This window comes from Salvelinus alpinus, chromosome 2 (genome assembly GCF_045679555.1).
Source record: "Salvelinus alpinus chromosome 2, SLU_Salpinus.1, whole genome shotgun sequence".
Classification (NCBI taxonomy): domain Eukaryota; kingdom Metazoa; phylum Chordata; class Actinopteri; order Salmoniformes; family Salmonidae; genus Salvelinus; species Salvelinus alpinus.
Window position 1 is genome coordinate 10,187,379 of NC_092087.1, and position 24,055 is coordinate 10,211,433.

Consider the following 24,055-nt stretch of genomic DNA (forward strand, 5'->3'; position numbering starts at 1 on the left):
AGAGAGAGAGAGAGAGCGCGAGAGCGAGAGCGCGAGAGAGAGAGAGAGAGCGAGAGAGAGCGGAGAGAGAGAGAGAGAGAGAGAGAGCGGAGAGAGAGAGAGAGAGAGAGAGAGAGAGAGGAGAGAGGAGAGAGAGAGAGAGAGAGAGAGAGAGCGGAGAGCGAGAGAGAGAGAGAGAGAGAGAGAGAGAGAGAGAGAGAGAGAGAGAGAGAGAGAGAGAGAGAGAGAGAGAGAGAGAGAGAGAGAGAGAGAGAGAGAGAAACAAACAATGCAATGAGTCCCATAAACAGCACCAGGCATACACTATATGTCCGATATGGAATCTTTATTGTGAAAAACTGTGGGATGAATTTCACCAGTCTAATCAGCTAAATATGCCGAAATCACTATTAATATGCTGCATTTCCTCCTAGCCAATCAGAAGGCAAGATGAAGCCATACTAACAATAATTCTTATATGGACCCAATATTAGGTCTGTGAGTGGCTCGCTCACCATATGGAACTCTGCATAAATATATTCAGTGTTCCTCTCCCCCTCCCTCTGTTTCCCAGAGATAGAGACAAAGAGAGAGAGATAGAGAGAGAAAAAGAGTGTGAGAGAAAGAGAGGGAGAGAGAAAAAGAGAGAGAGAGGGAGAGAGAGATAGAGAGAGAAAAGGGAGAGCGAGAGAAAGAGAGGGAGAGAGAAAAAGAGAGAAAACAAGAGCGGGAGAGAGACAAAGAGAGAGGGGGAGAGAGAAAGAGAGTGGGAGAGAGAGAGAAAGAGAGAGAAAAAGAGAGAAAGATAGCAATAAAGAGAGCGAGAGAGAAAAGGAGAGACAGAGAGAGAGAAAGAGAGAGCGACAAAGAGGGAGAGAGAAAAGGAGAGAGAGAGAGAGAGCGACAAAGAGGGAGAGAGAGAGAGAAAGAGAGAGCGACAAAGAGGGAGAGAGAAAAGGAGAGAGAGAGAGAGAGAGAGAGAAAGAGAGAGAAAGAGAGAGCAAGAGAGAGAGAGAGAGAGATCTAGAGTTTATCTAGTTCACTTCCCAAGCCAATAAAGCCCTTAAATTGAAATTGAAATTGAATTGAGAGAGAGAGAGACGGAGAGGGCAGGTGTATAGAAATACACAAGTAAGTGAATCTGCCATCTTAGATTATGTCTGTTATGAAATACTCATTCAATATTCTCCCTATTCCCTTCCTCCCTCACGTGAGGAGCCGGGTCACTAGCTGGGAGCCTGTTCTGGCTGGATGACGTGGTGCAGCTTGGCTGGGCTGTCCTGGTTCTGGTTGTCGCAGTGCTGCACATCACTCCTGGACACAGCAGCAGAGTGGACACTCAGAGACAAGCTATACCACAGCACCAGGCAGGGAAAACAGTAGGCAGTCAGGAAGATAGGCCGTAGCAGCAGGAGGAAACCACAAGCACAGCAGCATAGCAGTGATGGGATGGGAAGCAGTGAGGGACAAGTGTAGGAGTGTCAGTCTTCAGGTTCACAATAGAATATATTTAACAAGGTTTGCTAATGCTACTGTGTTTGTCTAGTCAGCTAACTAAAGCGCTAAGTGCTTCGAGCGTACTACAAAAGGGCTTTATAAATCCAATCAATGACAATTAATTATTAAGCGAGTAGTAGTGTTGTGATGGCTGCAGGGGATTAACGGCAGGATTAAACACAAAGAGCAAGGCAGGTCAGTGAGAGTGGGCTTACCTGTTGTCATTGATATCTGTGGTGTTCCCTGTGGGTAGACAGAGCTAGTGTCAGGGTGGGGATGCAGTCACACCAGTGAACAGTGAACAGACTAGGGAATTGAAGTTAGTCTATCTAAGTCTATGAAGCAGTGGGGAGTCAAAGTGGAGAACACAGAAATAGGAAAGGAGCCGTTCTGTTAACCTTACCGTTGACGGTGTCCACATCCAGCGTCTCTGTAGAGTTGGCAGTAGTGTTCTTCAATGTAGTGTCCTTCAATGTAGTGTTCTTCAATGTAGTGTCCTTCAATGTAGTGTCCTTCAATGTAGTGTTCTTCAATGTAGTGTCCTTCAATGTAGTGTTCTTCAATGTAGTGTGCTTCAATGTAGTGTCCTTCAATGTAGTGTTCTTCAATGTAGTGTCCTTCAATGTAGTGTTCTTCAATGTAGTGTTCTTCAATGTAGTGTTCTTCAATGTAGTGTCCTTCAATGTAGTGTTCTTCAATGTAGTGTCCTTCAATGTAGTGCTCTTCAATGTAGTGTTCTTCAATGTAGTGTCCTTCAATGTAGTGTTCTTCAATGTAGTGTTCTTCAATGTAGTGTCCTTCAATGTAGTGTTCTTCAATGTAGTGTCCTTCAATGTAGTGTCCTTCTCTATAGTGTCCTTCTCTGTTATGTTCTGCACTGTAGGGTTCTTCACTATAGTATTGTCCTCTGTGGGGCTATTGTCCTCTGTGGGGCTATTGTCCACTGTGGGGCTATTGTCCTCTGTGGGGCTATTGTCCTCTGTGGGGCTGTTGTCCACTGTGGGGCTGTTGTCCACTGTGGGGCTGTTGTCCTCTGTGGGGCTGTTGTCCTCTGTGGGGCTGTTGTCCACTGTGGGGCTGTTGTCCACTGTGGGGCTGTTGTCCACTGTGGGGCTGTTGTCCTCTGTGGGGCTGTTGTCCTTTGTGGGGCTGTTGTCCACTGTGGGGCTGTTGTCCTCTGTGGGGCTGTTGTCCTTTGTGGGGCTGTTGTCCTCTGTGGGGCTGTTGTCCTCTGTGGGGCTGTTGTCCTCTGTGGGGCTGTTGTCCTTTGTGGGGCTGTTGTCCTCTTTGGGGCTGTTGTCCTTTGTGGGGCTGTTGTCCTCTGTGGGGCTGTTGTCCTCTTTGGGGCTGTTGTCCTTTGTGGGGCTGTTGTCCTCTTTGGGGCTGTTGTCCTCTGTGGGGCTGTTGTCCTCTGTGGGGCTGTTGTCCTCTGTGGGGCTGTTGTCCTCTTTGGGGCTGTTGTCCTTTGTGGGGCTGTTGTCCTCTTTGGGGCTGTTGTCCTCTTTGGGGCTGTTGTCCTCTTTGGGGCTGTTGTCCTCTTTGGGGCTGTTGTCCACTGTGGGGCTGTTGTCCTCTGTGGGGCTGTTGTCCTCTTTGGGGCTGTTGTCCTCTGTGGGGCTGTTGTCCTCTTTGGGGCTGTTGACTGGCTCAGCTGGCAGCCTACAAGACAAACAGAGGCCCGTCAGTCACCTATTCATATGATTGTACAGTATCTCAAACAGCTACCAGCAGATGGCAGAAAGAGGTTTCTAACCTCAAGGGTCTTTCCTGGTTAAATAAAGCAATAAAATAACACTAGCTTTTCTCCCCTCTGTTTTCCTTTCACTCAAAACTATGTTTGTACTCACTTGTTGGTCTGGGGCATGTTGGACTTGTTGGTCTGGGGCATGTTGGACTCAGTGGAGTTGTGATTGTTGGACTGGTCCTTGCTCTTGGAGGGTTTGAAGTAAGGGGCTGTCGCTGGGGATGCAGCATGATGACTGGCTATCTGGCTGGGGGTCAGACTGGGCATCTGGAACATGGCATTACTAAAATGGATGGAGTGTTGCTGTTCAGTAATACGGACCCAGGGGTTGGTGGGAGAGCAGAGCGGGAACTGGCCCGGACGGACCGGCTTGGCTGGAAATAGAGACATAGCAGTGGTATCAAAATCGGCGTTATCATCATCCTCAATGCGTGTATGGGTGTGGAGAGAGAGAGAGAGAGAGAGAGAGGCGAGAGAGAGAGAGAGAGAGAGAGAGAGAGAGAGAGAGAGAGAGAGAGAGAGAGAGAGAGAGAGAGAGAGAGAGAGAGAGAGAGTATGTATTATCACCTATCTGAGCTGCGTGCGGCCTGCGTAGGGGGTTCTTGACCCTCATAGCGTCTTTGATCCTCTCTACTTCCTGTTGATAGCGTCTCCGGTCCTTCATAGCCCCCTCCTTAGCCTCCTTCAGTGCACCCTCCAACGCCCGCACTCTCTCAGCCGTAGACCGAAGACGCTTCTCAAGCTTAGGAAGCTCACAACGCAGGTCTGCGTTGTCACGTACCAACTGGAAAGAGGGAGAGGGAGATGGAGAGAGGGTGGGAGAGAGGGAGACAACCCATATTTATGGTTATTTATTTTCCCTTTTATACTTTAACTATTTGCTTATCGCTATAACACTGTATATAGACATAATATGACATTTGTAATGTTTTTATTCTTTTTGGAACTTCTGTGAGGGTAATGTTACTGTTAATTTTGATTGTTTATTTCACTTTTGTATATTATCTACTTCACTTGCTCTGGCAATGTTAACATATGTTTCCCAATAAAGCCTCTTGAATTGAATTGAATTGAGAGGGAGAGGGAGAGGGAGAGGGAGAGGGAGGGAGAGGGAGAGGGAGAGGGAGAGGGAGAGAAAGAGAGAGAGAGAGAGAGAGGGGTTAAAGGTGAAGTGTTAAAGGTGAAGTGTCTTGCTAAAGGGCACAATGTCAGATGAGTCAACAGCCAATATAGAGAGTGTTAAAAAATGAGCCTTCAGACAAACAATAATTTATTTAATACTCTGTGTATTTAAGTATTTTCAAATGCATGCCGATACTTTTCAAGTGTATTTCCAAATACATTCAAATATTCAACTACTTCTATTTTCAAATAAAACACATATGGAAAGTCATTTAAATAATTGAAACAGTATTTGAACCTAGGTATGGCGTGTGATAGACAACAATATATATACGTCATATTCCATGTTCCCTGTGTGTGTGTGTGTGTGTGTGTGCGTGCGTGCGTGCGTGCGTGCGTGCGTGGGCGTGGGCGTGGGCGTGTGTCTGTGTACGTACGGCCTCTATCAGCAGGTTATGTCAGGACTTCAGCAGAGACTGAAATTGAGGTTTGAGGTTGATACTGCTGCAGTGCCAGCAGTTAGTCCGTCTGTCCGTCCGTCCGTCTGTCTGTGTATGTGAGCTAGTCTGCAGTCTGCTATTACCTTGGTGAACTCCTTGTCTGGATTCTCCACACTTCTCCCAAAGTGGGCACTTGCTTTTTTGTTTTTAAATCCATGACATGGAGTGTGGAACTGTATACTTCAGGAGAAGGGTGGAGAATTGGGACGTAGTCTAAGTGTGTGTGATTCTGCATGCGTACCTGCAGATATGTGTGTGTGTGTGTGTGTGTGTGTGTGTGTGTGTGTGTGTGTGTGTGTGTGTGTGTGTGTGTGTGTGTGTGTGTGTGTGTGTGTGTGTGTGTGTGTGTGTGTGTGTGTGTGCGAGTGTGATTGTGAGTTTGTCCGTCTTACTCAGCATGCAGTTAGATAAAGCCACATTGTATTGCAGTAGAAGCAGGTAAAATAACATTGTATTGCAGCAGTAGCAGCAGTAGGTAACATAACATTGTATTGCAGTAGCACCAGCAGCAGGTAACATAACATTGTATTGCAGCAGTAGCAGCAGCAGCAGGTAACATAACATTGTATTGCAGTATTAGCAGCAGCAGGTAACATAACATTGTATTGCAGTAGCAGCAGCAGGTAACATAACATTGTATTGCAGTAGTAGCAGTAGGTAACATAACATTGTATTGCAGTAGCAGCAGCAGGTAACATAACATTATATTGCAGTAGCAGCAGGTAACATAACATTGTATTGCAGCAGCAGTAGGTAACATAACATTGTATTGCAGCAGCAGTAGCAGGTAACATAACATTGTATTGCAGTAGCAGCAGCAGTAGGTAACATAACATTGTATTGCAGCAGCAGTAGCAGGTAACATAACATTGTATTGCAGTAGCAGCAGCAGCAGGTAACATAACATTGTATTGCAGTAGCAGCAGCAGGTAACATAACATTGTATTGTAGAAGCAGCAGTAGGTAACATAACATTGTATTGCAGTAGTAGCAGCAGGTAACATACCATTGTATTGCAGTAGCAGTAGCAGCAGTAGGTAACATAACATTGTATTGCAGTAGTAGCAGTAGGTACCATAACATTGTATTGCAGCAGCAGTAGCAGCAGTAGGTAACATAACATTGTATTACAGTAGCAGCAGCAGGTAACATAACATTGTATTGCAGCAGCAGTAGCAGCAACAGGTAACATACCATTGTATTGCAGTAGCAGCAGCAGCAGTAGGTAACATAACATTGTATTGCAGTAGCAGTAGGTAACATAACATTGTATTGCAGCAGCAGTAGCAGCAGTAGGTACCATAACATTGTATTGCAGCAGCAGTAGCAGTAGGTAACATACCATTGTATTGCAGTAGCAGCAGCATGTAACATAACATTATATTGCAGTAGCTGCAGCAGCAGTAGCAGCAGTAGGTAACATAACATTGTATTGCAGTAGCAGCAGCATGTAACATAACATTATATTGCAGTAGCAGTAGCAGCAGTAGGTAACATAACATTGTATTGCAGTAGCAGCAGCATGTAACATAACATTATATTGCAGTAGCAGTAGCAGCAGTAGGTAACATACCATTGTATTGCAGTAGCAGCAGCATGTAACATAACATTATATTGCAGTAGCTGCAGCAGCAGTAGCAGCAGTAGGTAACATAACATTGTATTGCAGTAGCAGTAGGTAACATAACATTGTATTGCAGTAGCAGCAGCAGGTAACATAACATTGTATTGCAGTAGTAGCAGTAGGTAACATAACATTGTATTGCAGTAGCAGCAGCAGGTACCATAACATTATATTGCAGTAGCAGCAGCAGTAGGTAACATAACATTGTATTGCAGTAGCAGCAGCAGGTAACATAACATTATATTGCAGTAGCAGCAGCAGTAGGTAACATAACATTGTATTGCAGCAGCAGCAGCAGTAGGTAACATAACATTGTATTGCAGCAGCAGTAGCAGGTAACATAACATTGTATTGCAGTAGCAGCAGCAGTAGGTAACATAACATTGTATTGCAGCAGCAGTAGCAGGTAACATAACATTGTATTGCAGTAGCAGCAGCAGGTAACATAACATTGTATTGCAGTAGCAGCAGCAGCAGGTAACATAACATTGTATTGCAGTAGCAGCAGCAGGTAACATAACATTGTATTGTAGAAGCAGCAGTAGGTAACATAACATTGTATTGCAGTAGTAGCAGCAGGTAACATACCATTGTATTGCAGTAGCAGTAGCAGCAGTAGGTAACATAACATTGTATTGCAGTAGTAGCAGTAGGTACCATAACATTGTATTGCAGCAGCAGTAGCAGAAGTAGGTAACATAACATTGTATTACAGTAGCAGCAGCAGGTAACATAACATTGTATTGCAGCAGCAGTAGCAGCAGAAGGTAACATAACATTGTATTGCAGCAGTAGCAGCAGCAGTAGGTAACATAACATTGTATTGCAGTAGCAGCAGCAGGTAACATAACATTGTATTGCAGCAGTAGCAGCAGCAGCAGGTAACATAACATTGTATTGCAGTAGCAGCAGTAGGTAACATAACATTGTATTACAGTAGCAGCAGCAGAAGGTAACATAACATTGTATTACAGTAGCAGCAGCAGTAGGTAACATAACATTGTATTGCAGTAGTAGTACCAGCATTAGGTAACATAACATTGTATTGCAGTAGCAGCAGTAGGTAACATAACATTGTATTGCAGTAGCAGCAGTAGATAACATATGTCACGACTTCAACCGAGGCAGGCTCTCCTTCCCGTTCGGGTGGCGCTCGGCGGTCGTCGTCACCGGCCTACTAGCTGCCACTGACTCTTTTTCCTCCCCCTCCTTATGTGTTTATTTGTATCACCTGGTTTGAGGTAATTGGTAATTAGTGTGGCTTTATTAGTCAGCCAGCCTGTATGCTTCTTTGTGCGGGATTGTTCGTCTGTAGCTGTGGATTTCGGGAGTGGTTAATTTGTATTGTGTACTGGGTTTGTCTCCCGTGTTTGTAGACAGGTGTTTATGACACCCAGTAAGTCCGTGTTGGACATTTTGGTTTGCCGGTTGGGCATTAAAAATCACCGTATTGAAGCTCTGCTGTTCCTGCGTCTGATTTCACACCCCCCGACACCCAGGTCGTTACAACATAACATTGTATTGCAGTAGCAGCATCAGGTACCATAACATTGTATTGCAGTAGTAGTACCAGCATTAGGTAACATACCATTGTATTGCAGCAGCAGCAGTAGGTAACATAACATTGTACTGCAGTAGCAGCAGCAGTAGGTAACATAACATTGTACTGCAGTAGCAGCAGCAGGTAACATAACATTGTACTGCAGTAGCAGCAGCAGGTAACATAACATTGTATTGCAGTAGCAGCAGCAGTAGGTAACATAACATTGTATTGCAGTAGTAGTACCAGCAGTAGGTAACATAACATTGTATTGCAGTACCTGCAGCAGTAGGTAACATAACATTGTATTGCAGTAGTAGCTGCAGCAGCAGGTAACATAACATTATATTACAGTAGTAGCAGTAGGTAACATAACATTGTATTGCAGTAGTAGTACCAGCAGCAGGTAACATAACATTGTATTGCCGTAGTAGCAGCAGTAGGTAACATAACATTTCCTGCTGCCTTATTTTCCAGGGGACTTGTATCTGCAATACAGGGTGATTGATGTAGCTGGCTCGTAGCCAGAGGATCGTAATAACTAACAGCACAGCCAGGACTAATACCGTTTGCTTGGTCCATTTGATCCCTCTCCTACTCATTGTGCTCTGGTGCCTCAGCAGTAAGTCATACTGCAGGTGTGTATGTAATAGAAAAAGGATTTGCTTTAGTAGGGTATGGAGAGGATTAAAACCCATTTTAGCATCTCAGTGTAGGAGTGCTGATTTAGGATCGGGTCCCCCCCCCACTGACCATATAATCCTTCATTATGATCCGATTTGTTATTATAATAGTCAATATATCAGCACTCCTCCTCCGAGACTTTTTGTTAATATGGGCCCGGAGCTCCAGTCTGCTCTACACAACACAACAAACCATTCAACTGCCCACCTGTTTGTGAACCTTTGTAAGCTGGTCCAGGTTGTTCTCAAGGAAGGAGATCTTCTGCTTCTGGTGGCTATATCCCCCGCCATCATCTCGCTCCATCTCTGACTGCTGTGGATGGGGGGATGGGGGAGGGATGGGGGGATGGGGGAGGGATGGGGGGATGGGGGAGGGATGGGGGGATGGGGGAGGGATGGGGTGGAGGGAGAGAGAGATGTGGTTTTAAGATCACAGTATATGTTATGGACTACTGAATAGTTGACATGATTATCTTCCTCCTTCATTCATCCTCTCCCTCCCTCCCTCCATCATCATCCTCTCCCTCCCTCCTCCATCATCCTCTCTATCCCTCCTTCATCATCCTCTCCCTCCCTCCATCATCCTCTCCCTCCCTCCATCCTCCTCTCACTCCCTCCTTCATTCCTCCTCTCCCTCCCTCCTTCATTCCTCCTCTCCCTCCCTCCTTCATTCCTCCTCTCCCTCCCTCCTTCATTCCTCCCTCCCTCCCTCCTTCATTCCTCCTCTCCCTCCCTCCTTCATTCCTCCTCTCCCTCCCTCCTTCATTCCTCCTCTCCCTCCCTCCTTCATTCCTCCCTCCCTCCTTCATTCCTCCTCTCCCTCCCTCCATCATCCTCTCCCTCCCTCCTTCAATCCTCCTCTCCCTCCCTCCTTCATTCCTCCTCTCCCTCCCTCCCTCCTTCATTCCTCCTCTCCCTCCCTCCTTCATCCTCTCCCTCCCTCCTCCATCATCCTCTCCCTCCCTCCATCATCCTCTCCCTCCCTCCATCATCCTCTCCATCCCTCCTCCATCGTCCTCTCCCTCCCTCCTTCATCATCCTCTCCCTCCCTCCTTCATTCCTCCTCTCCCTCCCTCCTTCATTCCTCCTCTCCCTTCCTCCTTCATCATCCTCTCCCTCCCTCCTTCATTCATCCTCTCCCTCCCTCCTTCATTCCTCCTCTCCCTCCCTCCTTCATTCCTCCTCTCCCTCCCTCCATCATCCTCTCCCTCCCTCCTTCAATCCTCCTCTCCCTCCCTCTTTCAATCCTCCTCTCCCTCCCTCCTTCATTCCTCCTCTCCCTCCCTCCTTCATTCCTCCTCTCCCTCCCTCCATCGTCCACTCCCTCCCTCCTCCATCGTCCACTCCCTCCCTCCTCCATCGTCCTCTCCCTCCCTCCTTCATCATCCTCTCCCTCCCTCCTTCATTCCTCCTCTCCCTTCCTCCTTCATTCCTCCTCTCCCTCCCTCCTTCATTCCTCTTCTCCCTCCCTCCTTCATTCCTCCTCTCCCTCCCTTCTTCATTCCTCCTCTCCCTCCCTCCTTCATCATCCTCACCCTCCCTCCTTCATCATCCTCTCCCTCCCTCCATCACCCTCTCCCTCCCTCCTTCACTTCTTCTCTTCCTTTTTCTCCTTTATTCACTCACTCTTTTGACTCGAATCGTGAGGTCTTGAACAAAAAGCTTCCGCAGGTTGTGGAGAGTCTGGAGTTCACGAGCCTTTAAACAAAGAGAAAGAGAAAGTCAGGGAGGGAGGGAGGGAGGGAGGGAGGGAGGGAGGGAGGAGGGAGGGAGGGATAGAGGAAGAGAGGAAGAGAGAAAAGCAAGACAGGTGGGCACAAAGAGAGAGAAAATAGAGAAATAGAGAAATAGAGAAAATGAGGGAGAGAGAGAGAGAAAGTGAGAGAAAGTGAGGGAGAGGTACATTAATGGGTCGTGGTCAAATTATCCTACAGTGGATTCAACTGAATGTCAGAAAGAGATGGTGGAAGAGACCAAGAGAGAGAAAGAGACAGAGAGAGAGAGAGAGATAGCGACAGAGTGAGACAGAGAGAGGGAGGGAGGAAGGAAGGAAGAGAGAGAGAGGGGGGAGAGAGAGAGAGTGAGAGAGAGGGAGAGCGAGAGAGATAGATTGAAAGAGGGAGAGACAGATATACTTACGACAGTCTCCTCCAGCCCTTTAAGGTCCTGCTTAGACTGCTCGTGGCGTTCATGAAGAAACCTGGGGATACAGAGTTAAAGAGCAAAAACATAAATATATAAAACAGATTCAGTACCACTTGACATGAATACATGCATTCGTGCTGTGTTTAGATGTAAAGTAGACATATTCATTAGGCTGCTACTACACATTTATTTTTATAGTTTGTTTAGCCCAGAGAATGTTCAGAGTCTAATAATAGATTAATAACATGGTAGAATAATAACATGGTAGAATAATAATAATGTGGTGGAATAATAATAATAATAATATGGTGGAATAATAACATGGTGGAATAATAACATGGTGGAATAATAATAATGTGGTGGAATAATAATAATAATAATATGGTGGAATAATAACATGGTGGAATAATAACATGGTGGAATAATAATAATGTGGTGGAATAATAATAATAATAATATGGTGGAATAATAACATGGTGGAATAATAACATGGTGGAATAATAATAATGTGGTGGAATAATAACATGGTAGAATAATAACATGGTGGAATAATAACATGGTGGAATAATAACATGGTAGAATAATAACATGGTGGAATAATAATAATGTGGTGGAATAATAATAATATGGTGGAATAATAACATGGTGGAATAATAACATGGTGGAATAATAACATGGTGGAATAATAACATGGTAGAATAATAATATGGTGGAATAATAATATGGTGGAATAATAACATGGTGGAATAATAATAATGTGGTGGAATAATAATAATAATATGGTGGAATAATAACATGGTGGAATAATAACATGGTGGAATAATAATATGGTGGAATAATAACATGGTGGAATAATAACATGGTGGAATAATAACATGGTGGAATAATAACATGGTGGAATAATAACATGGTGGAATAATAATATGGTGGAATAATAACATGGTGGAATAATAACATGGTGGAATAATAACATGGTAGAATAATAACATGGTGGAATAATAACATGGTAGAATAATAACATGGTGGAATAATAACATGGTGGAATAATAACATGGTGGAATAATAACATGGTGGAATAATAACATGGTGGAATAATAATATGGTGGATTAATAACATGGTGGAATAATAACATGGTAGAATAATAACATGGTGGAATAATAACATGGTGGAATAATAACATGGTGGAATAATAACATGGTGGAATAATAACATGGTGGAATAATAATATGGTGGAATAATAACATGGTGGAATAATAACATGGTGGAATAATAATATGGTGGATTAATAACATGGTGGATTAATAACATGGTGGATGCTCTGCAAACATCTAAAATTGAAGAGGGTTTGACTTGAGAGGCGTTTGAAGGAGCCATTGCTCCCAGCTAATCGTCTGCACCAAGCTAAGTGATGTGTGCCGCAACACTTTGGGGTCAACGCCACTGTCCTCAAAGTTCAAGTAAATTGTCCGGCTTGCACGTGTCAATTAAAAATCCCTTTAGAATTAAGGAGGAAGGGTAGGGACTAGGAAGCGGTTTGGGACTCAGCTCCTCCGGCTGTTGTGGTGCTCCTGACTCATGAGACGGTGTGTGTGTGTGTGTGTGTGTGTGTGTGTGTGTGTGTGTGTGTGTGTGTGTGTGTGTGTGTGTGTGTGTGTGTGTGTGTGTGTGTGTGTGTGTGTGTGTGTGTGTGTGTGTGTGTGTGTGTGTGTGTGTGTGTGTGTGTGTGTGCGTGCGTGCGTGCGTGCGTGTGTGTGTTGTGGCAGATGGCAGGGAGAGGTGAGGGGAGTGGTGTTTGAAGGGAGATATCTTGCAGCCCGCTGGTTACAGAGCCTTATATGGACTTCCGTCCACAACGAGGCGAGGCTGTGGATCGTTAAGCCATGGAGTACTTGGGGATAAAAGAGGAAGTGGGCTGCACAAACAAGAAGAGGACTGAGAGGGAAAGGTGTATTATGGAGAGTGTGAGAAGAGAGAGAATTATCTGTCTGATTACCCCCACTGTGTATTGAACCGGTTTGGCTGAGGACCCGAGTTTTAGGATTACCCCTGGAGAACGGAACGGACAACGAGAACGGATTGTGGACTGTGAACTGGTTGCTGAATATCCCCCCCTTTCCCACAATGTGCAAATCTCCGTAAATAAATTACCCCATTTGTATTCTAGTTGTGCTTCGTGTGCGTGTTTGGTTATTTAACTTGGTGACGTGGAAACACCACCCCTTTAGCCTGCTACAGTGTGTGTGTGTGTGTGTGTGTGTGTGTGTGTGTGTGTGTGTGTGTGTGTGTGTGTGTGTGTGTGTGTGTGTGTGTGTGTGTGTGTGTGTGTGTGTGTGTGTGTGTGACTAACGTCAGCTCCTCCAGTTGCAGGCTCTTCTGGTGCTCCTGTCTCATGAGACGGTCAAAGTCGCCCCTCAGATGCTCCAACTCCAGATGAAGACGATAGTTACGACTAGAAAGAGACAGTCTGGTGTAAATAGACAACAGGGTAACTATAGAGACAGTCTGGTGTTAATAGACAACAGGGTAACTATAGAGACAGTCTGGTGTTAATAGACAACAGGGTAACTATAGAGACGGTCTGGTGTTAATAGACAACAGGGTAACTATAGAGACGGTCTGGTGTTAATAGACAACAGGGTAACTATAGAGACAGTCTGGTGTTAATAGACAACAGGGTAACTATAGAGACAGTCTGGTGTTAATAGACAACAGGGTAACTATAGAGACAGTCTGGTGTTAATAGACAACAGGGTAACTATAGAGACAGTCTGGTGTAAATAGACAACAGGGTAACTATAGAGACAGTCTGGGGTTAATAGACAACAGGGTAACTATAGAGACAGTCTGGTGTAAATAGACAACAGGGTAACTATAGAGACAGCCTGGTGTTAGTAGACAACAGGGTAACTATAGAGACAGTCTGGTGTTAATAGACAACAGGGTAACTATAGAGACAGTCTGGTGTTAATAGACAACAGGGTAACTATAGAGACAGTCTGGTGTTAATAGACAACAGGGTAACTATAGAGACAGTCTGGTGTTAATAGACAACAGGGTAACTATAGAGACGGTCTGGTGTTAATAGACAACAGGGTAACTATAGAGACAGTCTGGTGTTAATAGACAACAGGGTAACTATAGAGACAGTCTGGTGTTAATAGACAACAGGGTAACTATAGAGACAGTCTGGTGTTAATAGACAACAGGGTAACTATAGAAACAGTCTGGTGTTAATAGACAACAGGGTAACTATAGAGACAGTCTGGTGTTAATAGACAACAGGGTAACTATAGAGACAGTCTGGTGTTAATAGACAACAGGGTAACTATAGAGACAGTCTGGTGTTAATAGACAACAGGGTAACTATAGAGACAGTCTGGTGTTAATAGACAACAGGGTAACTATAGAGACAGTCTGGTGTTAATAGACAACAGGGTAACTATAGAGACAGTCTGGTGTTAATAGACAACAGGGTAACTATAGAGACAGTCTGGTGTTAATAGACAACAGGGTAACTATAGAGACAGTCTGGTGTTAATAGACAACAGGGTAACTATAGAGACAGTCTGGTGTTAATAGACAACAGGGTAACTATAGAGACAGCCTGGTGTTAGTAGACAACAGGGTAACTATAGAGACAGTCTGGTGTTAATAGACAACAGGGTAACTATAGAGACAGTCTGGTGTTAATAGACAACAGGGTAACTATAGAGACAGTCTGGTGTTAATAGACAACAGGGTAACTATAGAGACAGTCTGGTGTAAATAGACAACAGGGTAACTATAGAGACCGTCTGGTGTTAATAGACAACAGGGGAACTATAGAGACAGTCTGGTGTTAATAGACAACAGGGTAACTATAGAGACAGTCTGGTGTTAACTATAGAGACCGTTTTATGTACAGACGTTTTATGCCCAATGTTGGCTGCCATGTACAGATGGAGGGAAATGGAGAGGGAGGGGGAAAGAGGGAGAGAACTGCACTGCAGTACGTATTGGGACCCACACGGCAGTACGTATTGGGACCCACACTGCAGTGCGTATTGGGACCCACACGGCAGTACGGATTGGGACCCACACTGCAGTACGGATTGGGACCCACACGGCAGTACGGATTGGGACCCACACGGCAGTACAGATTGGGACCCACACGGCAGTACGGATTGGGACCCACACGGCAGTACGGATTGGGACCCACACTGCAGTACGGATTGGGACCCACACTGCAGTACGGATTGGGACCCACACTGCAGTACGGATTTGGACCCACACGGCAGTACGGATGCACAGCATGACACAGTATGACAAGGAGAGCAGGTAGTGGATGACAGTGAGAGGGATGGTCCTGTCTGGCTCAGTTGGTAGAGCATGATTGTGGGTTCGATTCCCGCTGGGGCCACCCATATTTTTTTTTTTTTACATACATAACTAACTGTACGTTGCTTTGGATAAAAGCGTCTGATAAATGGCAGATATCATGAAGGTACTGACTCAGTGAGGTTGTCACACTCTCTTGTGACAGCAGCGATTAATCAGAGAGCAGAGATTTGGTTCTGGGTGCAAAGATTACACAAAGATGTTACAGATGCTGGTTCCAGGTGACACTGAAATATAGCATAGAATTACAACAAGAGGGAAATGAAGGGTAAGAAGAAAATAGGGAGAGGAGAGAGGAGAGAGAGGTACTGACTCAGTGAAAGGGAGATGAGAGATGAGAGAGGGGGAGAGAGGTACTGACTCAGTGAAAGGGAGAGGAGAGAGAGGTATTGACTCATTGAAAGGGAGATGAGAGTGGGAGAGAGGTACTGACTCAGTGAAAGGGAGAGGAGAGAGGTACTGACTCAGTGAAAGGGAGATGAGCGAGTGGGAGAGAGGTACTGACTCAGTGAAAGGGAGAGGAGAGCGGGGGAGAGAGGTACTGACTCAGTGAAAGGGAGATGAGCGAGTGGGAGAGAGGTACTGACTCAGTGAAAGGGAGATGAGCGAGTGGGAGAGAGGTACTGACTCAGTGAAAGGGAGATGAGAGAGGGGGAGAGAGGTACTGACTCAGTGAAAGGGAGATGAGAGAGGGGGAGAGAGGTACTGACTCAGTGAAAGAGAGAGGAGAGCGGGGGAGAGAGGTACTGACTCAGTGAAAGGGAGATGAGCGAGTGGGAGAGAGGTACTGACTCAGTGAAAGGGAGAGGAGAGAGGGGAGAGAGGTACTGACTCAGTGAAAGGGAGAGGAGAGCGGGGAAGAGAGGTACTGACTCAGTGAAAGGGAGATGAGCGAGTGGGAGAGAGGTACTGACTCAGTGAAAGGGAGACGAGAGAGGTACTGACTCAGTGAAAGGGAGATGAGAGAGGTACTGACTCAGTGAAAGGGAGATGAGAGAGGGGGAGAGAGGTACTGACTCAGTGAAAGGGAGATGAGCGAGTGGGAGAGAGGTACTGACTCAGTGAAAGAGAGAGGAGAGAGTGGGAGAAAGGTACTGACTCAGTGAAAGGGAGATGAGCGAGTGGGAGAGAGGTACTGACTCAGTGAAAGGGAGATGAGCGAGTGGGAGAGAGGTACTGACTCAGTGAAAGAGCGAGGAGAGAGTGGGAGAGAGGTACTGACTCAGTGAAAGAGAGAGGAGAGAGGGGGAGAGAGGTACTGACTCAGTGAAAGGGAGATGAGAGAGGGGGAGAGAGGTACTGACTCAGTGAAAGAGAGAGGAGAGAGGGGGAGAGAGGTACTGACTCAGTGAAAGGGAGATGAGAGAGGGGGAGAGAGGTACTGACTCAGTGAAAGGGAGAGGAGAGAGTGGGAGAGAGGTACTGACTCAGTGAAAGGGAGAGGAGAGAGGGGGAGAGAGGTACTGACTCAGTGAAAGGGAGAGGAGAGAAGGGGAGAGAGGTACTGACTCAGTGAAAGGGAGAGGAGAGAGGGGGAGAGAGGTACTGACTCAGTGAAAGGGAGAGGAGAGAGGGGGAGAGAGGTACTGACTCAGTGAAAGGGAGAGGAGAGAGGGGGAGAGAGGTACTGACTCAGTGAAAGGGAGAGGAGAGAGGGGGAGAGAGGTACTGACTCAGTGAAAGGGAGAGGAGAGAGGGGGAGAGAGGTACTGACTCAGTGAAAGAGAGAGGAGAGAGTGGGAGAGAGGTACTGACTCAGTGAAAGGGAGATGAGCGAGTGGGAGAGAGGTACTGACTCAGTGAAAGGGAGAGGAGAGAGGTACTGACTCATTGAAAGGGAGATGAGCGAGTGGGAGAGAGGTACTGACTCAGTGAGGTCGTCAATGATCTTCTGTTTCTCGTTGATGTCATCTCGGAGACGTCCCAGCTGCTTGTGGTGCGTCTCACGGTGAGCCTCCATCTGTTGCTCTGGAGCCCTCTGAGACAGGGAGAAAGACAGGGGAAAACACACACTCACATTACCAATAAGTCTCTGTGATAAACGGGATCCTCCCCACCCCACAGTCTGTAACCAGGTTACCTTGACATCAGCAGACTCCTCAACGTCTGTCTGATTCTCTCCCTTTGTCCCTGCTGACATGCTCTCTGAAACACAGACACACACACACACATTGCATTTTAGTGTACGCCAAAGCTGGTCATTTCAACCTGAGGTGTCATGCCCCTAAGTGGCACAGGGGCACAGGAGCACAGGATCACAGGGGCACAGGGGCACAGGAGCACAGGGGCACAGGAGCACAGGGGCACAGGAGCACAGGAGCACGTGCCACCTCAGATTTGCAATTTTTATAAAAAAAATCGAATATAAATGGTTTTTGAAGTTGGCTTTAGCTAGCCCAAATAGGTTCCCAAACTCATAACTAGATACCCAGAAGCCCTTTCAGGATATCAATCAAGTTAGAGTAGCTGGCATGTCTAACTATCTTAGCTGTCATGTCTAACTATCTTAGCTGGCATGCCTAACTATCTTAGCTGGCATGTCTAACTATCTTAGCTGGCATGCCTAACTATCTTAGCTGGCATGTCTAACTATCTTAGCTGGCATGTCTAACTATCTTAGCTGGCATGCCTAACTATCTTAGCTGGCATGTCTAACTATCTTAGCTGGCATGTCTAACTATCTTAGCTGGCATGTCTAACTATCTTAGCTGGCATGTCTAACTATCTTAGCTGGCATGTCTAACTATCTTAGCTGGCATGTCTAACTATCTTAGCTAGCATGTCTAACTATCTTAGCTGGCATGTCTAACTATCTTAGCTAGCATGTCTAACTATCTTAGCTGGCATGTCTAACTATCTTAGCTGGCATGTCTAACTATCTTAGCTAGCATGTCTAACTATCTTAGCTGGCATGTCTAACTATCTTAGCTGGCATGTCTAACTATCTTAGCTGGCATGTCTAACTACCTTAGCTGGCATGTCTAACTATCTTAGTTGGCATGCCAGCATATTTATTTTCTTTCAAAAAAATCATCAGCCAGGAGGATACAGACAGCTCAAGAGATATGCTTAAATATGCAGAAAAATACACTTATTTTTTTACATTAAAAAAATCATAATGAAGAGATTAAAGGAAGATGCTGTTTCAGTTGTTTGAAAAATGCTAAATTCTCCAATTTATGGAAGGGGGGGTGGGGTCGAGCCCCCCTCCGGACCACCCCCAGGCATCCTCACGTACTTTGTGCCCTCTCAGATTTTTTGGGGTGCATGCCACCCCTAATTTCACCTTCGCTGGTCACACTGTGCTACACTTTTGTAGTGTGAGTCATTGAGCCAGGTACCATGGGCCCGGAGTTTTACCTTGCACCTGGAGGTTGGCCAGTTCTTCACTCAGAGAGTCATAGTTATCCTGTGTTGTTATAGAGCAGGGGTATTACAACTCTGACCCTACGAGGTCCGGAGCCGGCTCGTTTTCTGTTCTACCTGATCATTAATTTCACCTGCCTGGTCTCCCAGGTCTAATTCAGTCCCCGATTAGGGGGAAAAATGAAAAAAAATGCAGAGTTGTTTTTGAGTGTTATAGTGTATTGTATTGTTATACCTTGGGCCTGCAGTTTGTCCAGTTCTTCATTCAGAGAGTCAACGTTCTCCTCCAGTTGTCTCTTCTTCTGCTCCACCTTCTGAATGTACTCTGTCAGAGAGCAGATCTTCGCCTCGTGCTGCACACACAATGTTAGTACCAATGTTAGTACCAATGTTGGGACCAATGTTAGTACCAATGTTAGTACCAATGTTAGTACCAATGTTAGTACCAATGTTAGTACCAATGTTAGTACCAATGTTGGGACCAATGTTGGGACCAATGTTGGACCAATGTTAGTACCAATGTTGGGACCAATGTTAGTAAAAATGTTAGTACCAATGTTAGTACCAATGTTGGGACCAATGTTAGTACCAATGTTAGTACCAATGTTAGTACCAATGTTGGGACCAATGTTAGTACCAATGTTAGTACCAATGTTAGTACCAATGTTGGGACCAATGTTAGTACCAATGTTGGGACCAATGTTAGTACCAATGTTGGGACCAATGTTAGTACCAATGTTAGTACCAATGTTAGTACCAATGTTAGTACCAATGTTAGTACCAATGTTGGTACCAATGTTAGTACCAATGTTAGTACCAATGTTGGGACCAATGTTAGTACCAATGTTGGGACCAATGTTAGGACCAATGTTAGTACCAATGTTGGTACCAATGTTAGTACCAATGTTAGTACCAATGTTGGGACCAATGTTAGTACCAATGTTAGTACCAATGTTAGTACCAATGTTAGTACCAATGTTAGTACCAATGTTAGTACCAATGTTGGGACCAATGTTAGTACCAATGTTGGTACCAATGTTGGGACCAATGTTGGGACCAATGTTAGTACCAATGTTAGTACCAATGTTAGTACCAATGTTGGTACCAATGTTAGTACCAATGTTGGTACCAATGTTAGTACCAATGTTGGGACCAATGTTAGTACCAATGTTAGTACCAATGTTAGTACCAATGTTGGACCAATGTTAGTACCAATGTTAGTACCAATGTTAGTACCAATGTTAGTACCAATGTTAGTACCAATGTTAGGACCAATGTTGGTACCAATGTTGGGACCAATGTTGGGACCAATGTTGGGACCAATGTTAGTACCAATGTTAGTACCAATGTTAGGACCAATGTTGGTACCAATGTTGGGACCAATGTTGGGACCAATGTTGGGACCAATGTTGGGACCAATGTTAGTACCAATGTTAGTACCAATGTTGGGACCAATGTTGGGACCAATGTTAGTACCAATGTTAGTACCAATGTTAGTACCAATGTTAGTACCAATGTTAGTACCAATGTTGGGACCAATGTTAGTACCAATGTTAGTACCAATGTTAGGACCAATGTTGGGACCAATGTTGGGACCAATGTTGGGACCAATGTTAGTACCAATGTTAGTACCAATGTTAGTACCAATGTTAGTACCAATGTTGGTACCAATGTTAGGACCAATGTTGGGACCAATGTTGGGACCAATGTTAGTACCAATGTTGGGACCAATGTTAGTACCAATGTTAGTACCAATGTTGGACCAATGTTAGTACCAATGTTAGTACCAATGTTAGTACCAATGTTAGTACCAATGTTGGGACCAATGTTAGTACCAATGTTGGGACCAATGTTAGTACCAATGTTAGGACCAATGTTAGTACCAATGTTAGTACCAATGTTGGACCAATGTTAGTACCAATGTTAGTACCAATGTTAGTACCAATGTTAGTACCAATGTTAGTACCAATGTTGGGACCAATGTTAGTACCAATGTTAGTACCAATGTTAGTACCAATGTTGGGACCAATGTTAGTACCAATGTTAGTACCAATGTTAGTACCAATGTTAGTACCAATGTTGGACCAATGTTAGTACCAATGTTAGTACCAATGTTAGTACCAATGTTAGGACCAATGTTGGTACCAATGTTGGGACCAATGTTGGGACCAATGTTAGTACCAATGTTGGGACCAATGGGAATCAACCGCAAAATAACTTCATCACATTTGCTATCAGTGTAAATTAGCTTTCCACTACAAATTACTCTCCACAATAAACTGAAGTGTACATTCAGACTTCTATACCCACTGACATTTAGTCTCTCTCTCTCTCTCTCTCTCTCTCTCTCTCTCTCTCTCTCTCTCTCTCTCTCTCTCTCTCTCTCTCTCTCTCTCTCTCTCTCTCTCTCTCTCTCTCTCTCTCTCTCTCTCTCTCTCTCTCTCTCTCTCTCTCTCTCTCTCTCTCTCTCTCTCTCTCTCTCTCGCCCTACCCCTTGTGCATACTAAAATGTACTATTGGTAATCATATTCGGTCACCTGTGAGATGAGTAGTTGGCAAGAGGACAGCTCTCTTCCAGTCTCCTCCATCTTCCTATGACACTCCATCTGTAGGTTCTCTAGCTGCCTACAGCGTTTCACCATGGACTTGACCTCTGACTTAATCTTACTGATGTAGAGACGAGCTACTGTAAACTCCTCCTCGATAGCCCCCGTTATCTCCATCGGCTAGGAGGGGAGGAGAGGGACAGATTACAATTTTCATTGATGCAATATGTTCCTGTATGTTCGCATTGGCAACATACACTGCTCAAAAAAATAAAGGGAACACTAAAATAACACATCCTAGATCTGAATGAATGAAATATTCTTATTAAATACTTTTTTCTTTACATAGTTGAATGTGCTGACAACAAAATCACACAAAAATGAAATCAAATTTATCAACCCATGGAGGTCTGGATTTGGAGTCACACTCAAAATTAAAGTGGAAAACCACACTACAGGCTGATCCAACTTTGATGTAATGTCCTTAATTAAAACAAGTCAAAATGAGGCTCAGTAGTGTGTGTGGCCTCCAGGTGCCTGTATGACCTCCCTACAACGCCTGGGCATGCTCCTGATGAGGTGGCGGATGGTCTCCTGAGGGATCTCCTCCCAGACCTGGACTAAAGCATCCGCCAACTCCTGGACAGTCTGTGGTGCAACGTGGCGTTGGTGGATGGAGCGAGACATGATGTCCCAGATGTGCTCAATTGGATTCAGGTCTGGGGAATGGGCGGGCCAGTCCATAGCATCAATGCCTTCCTCTTGCAGGAACTGCTGACACACTCCAGCCACATGAGGTCTAGCATTGTCTTGCATTAGGAGGAACCCAGGGCCAACCGCACCAGCATATGGTCTCACAAGGGGTCTGAGGATCTCATCTCGGTACCTAATGGCAGTCAGGCTACCTCTGGCGAGCACATGGAGGGCTGTGCGGCCCCCCAAAGAAATGCCACCCCACACCATGACTGACCCACCGCCAAACCGGTCATGCTGGAGGATGTTGCAGGCAGCAGAACGTTCTCCACGGCGTCTCCAGACTCTGTCACGTCTGTCACATGTGCGTGTGAACCTGCTTTCATCTGTGAAGAGCACAGGGCGCCAGTGGCGAATTTGCCAATCTTGGTGTTCTCTGGCAAATGCCAAACGTCCTGCACGGTGTTGGGCTGTAAGCACAACCCCCACCTGTGGACGTCGGGCCCTCATACCATCCTCATGGAGTCTGTTTCTGACCGTTTGAGCAGACACATGCACATTTGTGGCCTGCTGGAGGTCATTTTGCAGGGCTCTGGCAGTGCTCCTCCTGCTCCTCCTTGCACAAAGGCGGAGGTAGCGGTCCTGCTGCTGGGTTGTTGCCCTCCTACGGCCTCCTCCACGTCTCCTGATGTACTGGCCTGTCTCCTGGTAGCGCCTCCATGCTCTGGACACTACGCTGACAGACACAGCAAACCTTCTTGCCACAGCTCGCATTGATGTGCCATCCTGGATGAGCTGCACTACCTGAGCCACTTGTGTGGGTTGTAGACTCCGGCTCATGCTACCACTAGAGTGAAAGCACCGCCAGCATTCAAAAGTGACCAAAACATCAGCCAGGAAGCATAGGAACTGAGAAGTGGTCTGTAGTCACCACCTGCAGAACCACTCCTTTATTGGGGGAGTCTTGCTAATTGCCTATAATTTCCACCTTTTGTCTATTCCATTTGCACAACAGCATGTGAAATTTATTGTCAATCAGTATTGCTTCCTAAGTGGACAGTTTGATTTCACAGAAGTGTGATTGACTTGGAGTTACATTGTGTTGTTTAAGTGTTCCCTTTATTTTTTTGAGCAGTGTATATGGCTACACTCTCCATGCCAATAATGACCTTTTTGAATTTGAGAGACAGAGAGTGGGGACAGAGGAAAAAAAAGAGAGAGCTGGAGAGAACGAGAGAGAGAGCATCCATCTCTCTCTCTCTCTCTCTCTCTCTCTCTCTCTCTCTCTCTCTCTCTCTCTCTCTCTCTCTCTCTCTCTCAATTAAATTAAATTTCTATTTAAGGGCTTTATTGGCATGGAAAACATATGTTAACATTGCCAAAGCAAGTGAAATAGATAATAAGCAAAAGTGAAATAAACAATCAAAAACTAATAGTAAACATTATACTCACAGAAGTTCCAAAAGTATAACTGGTACTGACCAGTTTGATGTCCTTGTTGCCCACGATGGCGCTGAACTCAGAAAGGTCCCTCATCAGGCCGTTGAGAACCTCAGCGATGCGTTTCCTCTGATGACCGCTCACTTCCTGTAGACGACACAACTCCGCCTCAATACGCATCAGGTGGGCCTGGGGGGAAAGAAGAAGAAGAAGAAGAAGAAGACATTATTAGTATTTTTCATTTCTCCCAAACCCCCAGATACAGACACCCATCAAAGGAGTAAAGAAGGGGAGGGAGGGAGCAGAGAGGGAGCAGAGAGGGAGCAGAGAGGGAGCACAGAGGGAGCAGAGACAGCTACCATAGAATCACCAATAGATGGATGGATGGATGGATATTGATGGATGGATGAACGGATGAACGGATGGATGAACAGATGGATGGATGGATTTTAATTTTAATTATTTTCACAGGGAATAAAGGTATAGAGGTATAGTCTACCATTTTCTTGGCCAGTTCCTCAGCCAGTAGTTTGTTCTGCAGACTCTTGTCCTCTACCTCCTGGCTCTTCTGATCGTAGTTAACAGCCAGCTCCTCCAAGGCCTGCAGAACCTCCCTGACCTCCGCCTTGGCAACCTCACTCTCCATCTGCAGCCTGCCAAGGTCCCCAGACACCTTCTCACTGTCCCCACGGGACGAGGCAAGGAGCTGGGAGAGAAACAGAGAAACAGAGAAACAGAGAAACAGACAGCACCGTCAGACAAAACCCAGCTCCCCAGACACCTTCTCACTGTCCCCAC

General features: G+C 45.5%; 1 protein-coding gene across 2 annotated transcripts in view; it reads right to left on the bottom strand.

Annotated features, from left to right (window-relative positions):
* The window catches only part of LOC139553699 (kinesin heavy chain-like), a 148,795-nt gene that overhangs the window by 8,161 nt on the left and 116,579 nt on the right, over window positions 1-24,055 (bottom strand). Inside the window, exons 14-28 of one of the 2 annotated variants that reach the window (XM_071366302.1) lie at window positions 23,757-23,963; window positions 23,300-23,446; window positions 21,116-21,304; window positions 18,814-18,931; window positions 17,293-17,357; window positions 17,081-17,190; window positions 13,183-13,284; window positions 10,829-10,889; window positions 10,316-10,387; window positions 8,898-9,002; window positions 3,788-4,004; window positions 3,324-3,594; window positions 1,880-3,135; window positions 1,692-1,719; window positions 1,190-1,293 (exon numbers count right to left, since the gene is read on the bottom strand). In XM_071366302.1, coding sequence (XP_071222403.1) covers window positions 1,206-1,293; window positions 1,692-1,719; window positions 1,880-3,135; window positions 3,324-3,594; window positions 3,788-4,004; window positions 8,898-9,002; window positions 10,316-10,387; window positions 10,829-10,889; window positions 13,183-13,284; window positions 17,081-17,190; window positions 17,293-17,357; window positions 18,814-18,931; window positions 21,116-21,304; window positions 23,300-23,446; window positions 23,757-23,963 — 3,036 coding nt within the window. In that variant the 3' untranslated portion in view covers window positions 1,190-1,205. Of the gene's footprint in view, window positions 1-1,189; window positions 1,330-1,691; window positions 1,720-1,879; window positions 3,136-3,323; window positions 3,595-3,787; window positions 4,005-8,897; window positions 9,003-10,315; window positions 10,388-10,828; window positions 10,890-13,182; window positions 13,285-17,080; window positions 17,191-17,292; window positions 17,358-18,813; window positions 18,932-21,115; window positions 21,305-23,299; window positions 23,447-23,756; window positions 23,964-24,055 lie in introns of both variants that reach the window. The other variant, XM_071366293.1, reaches the window with a different exon arrangement.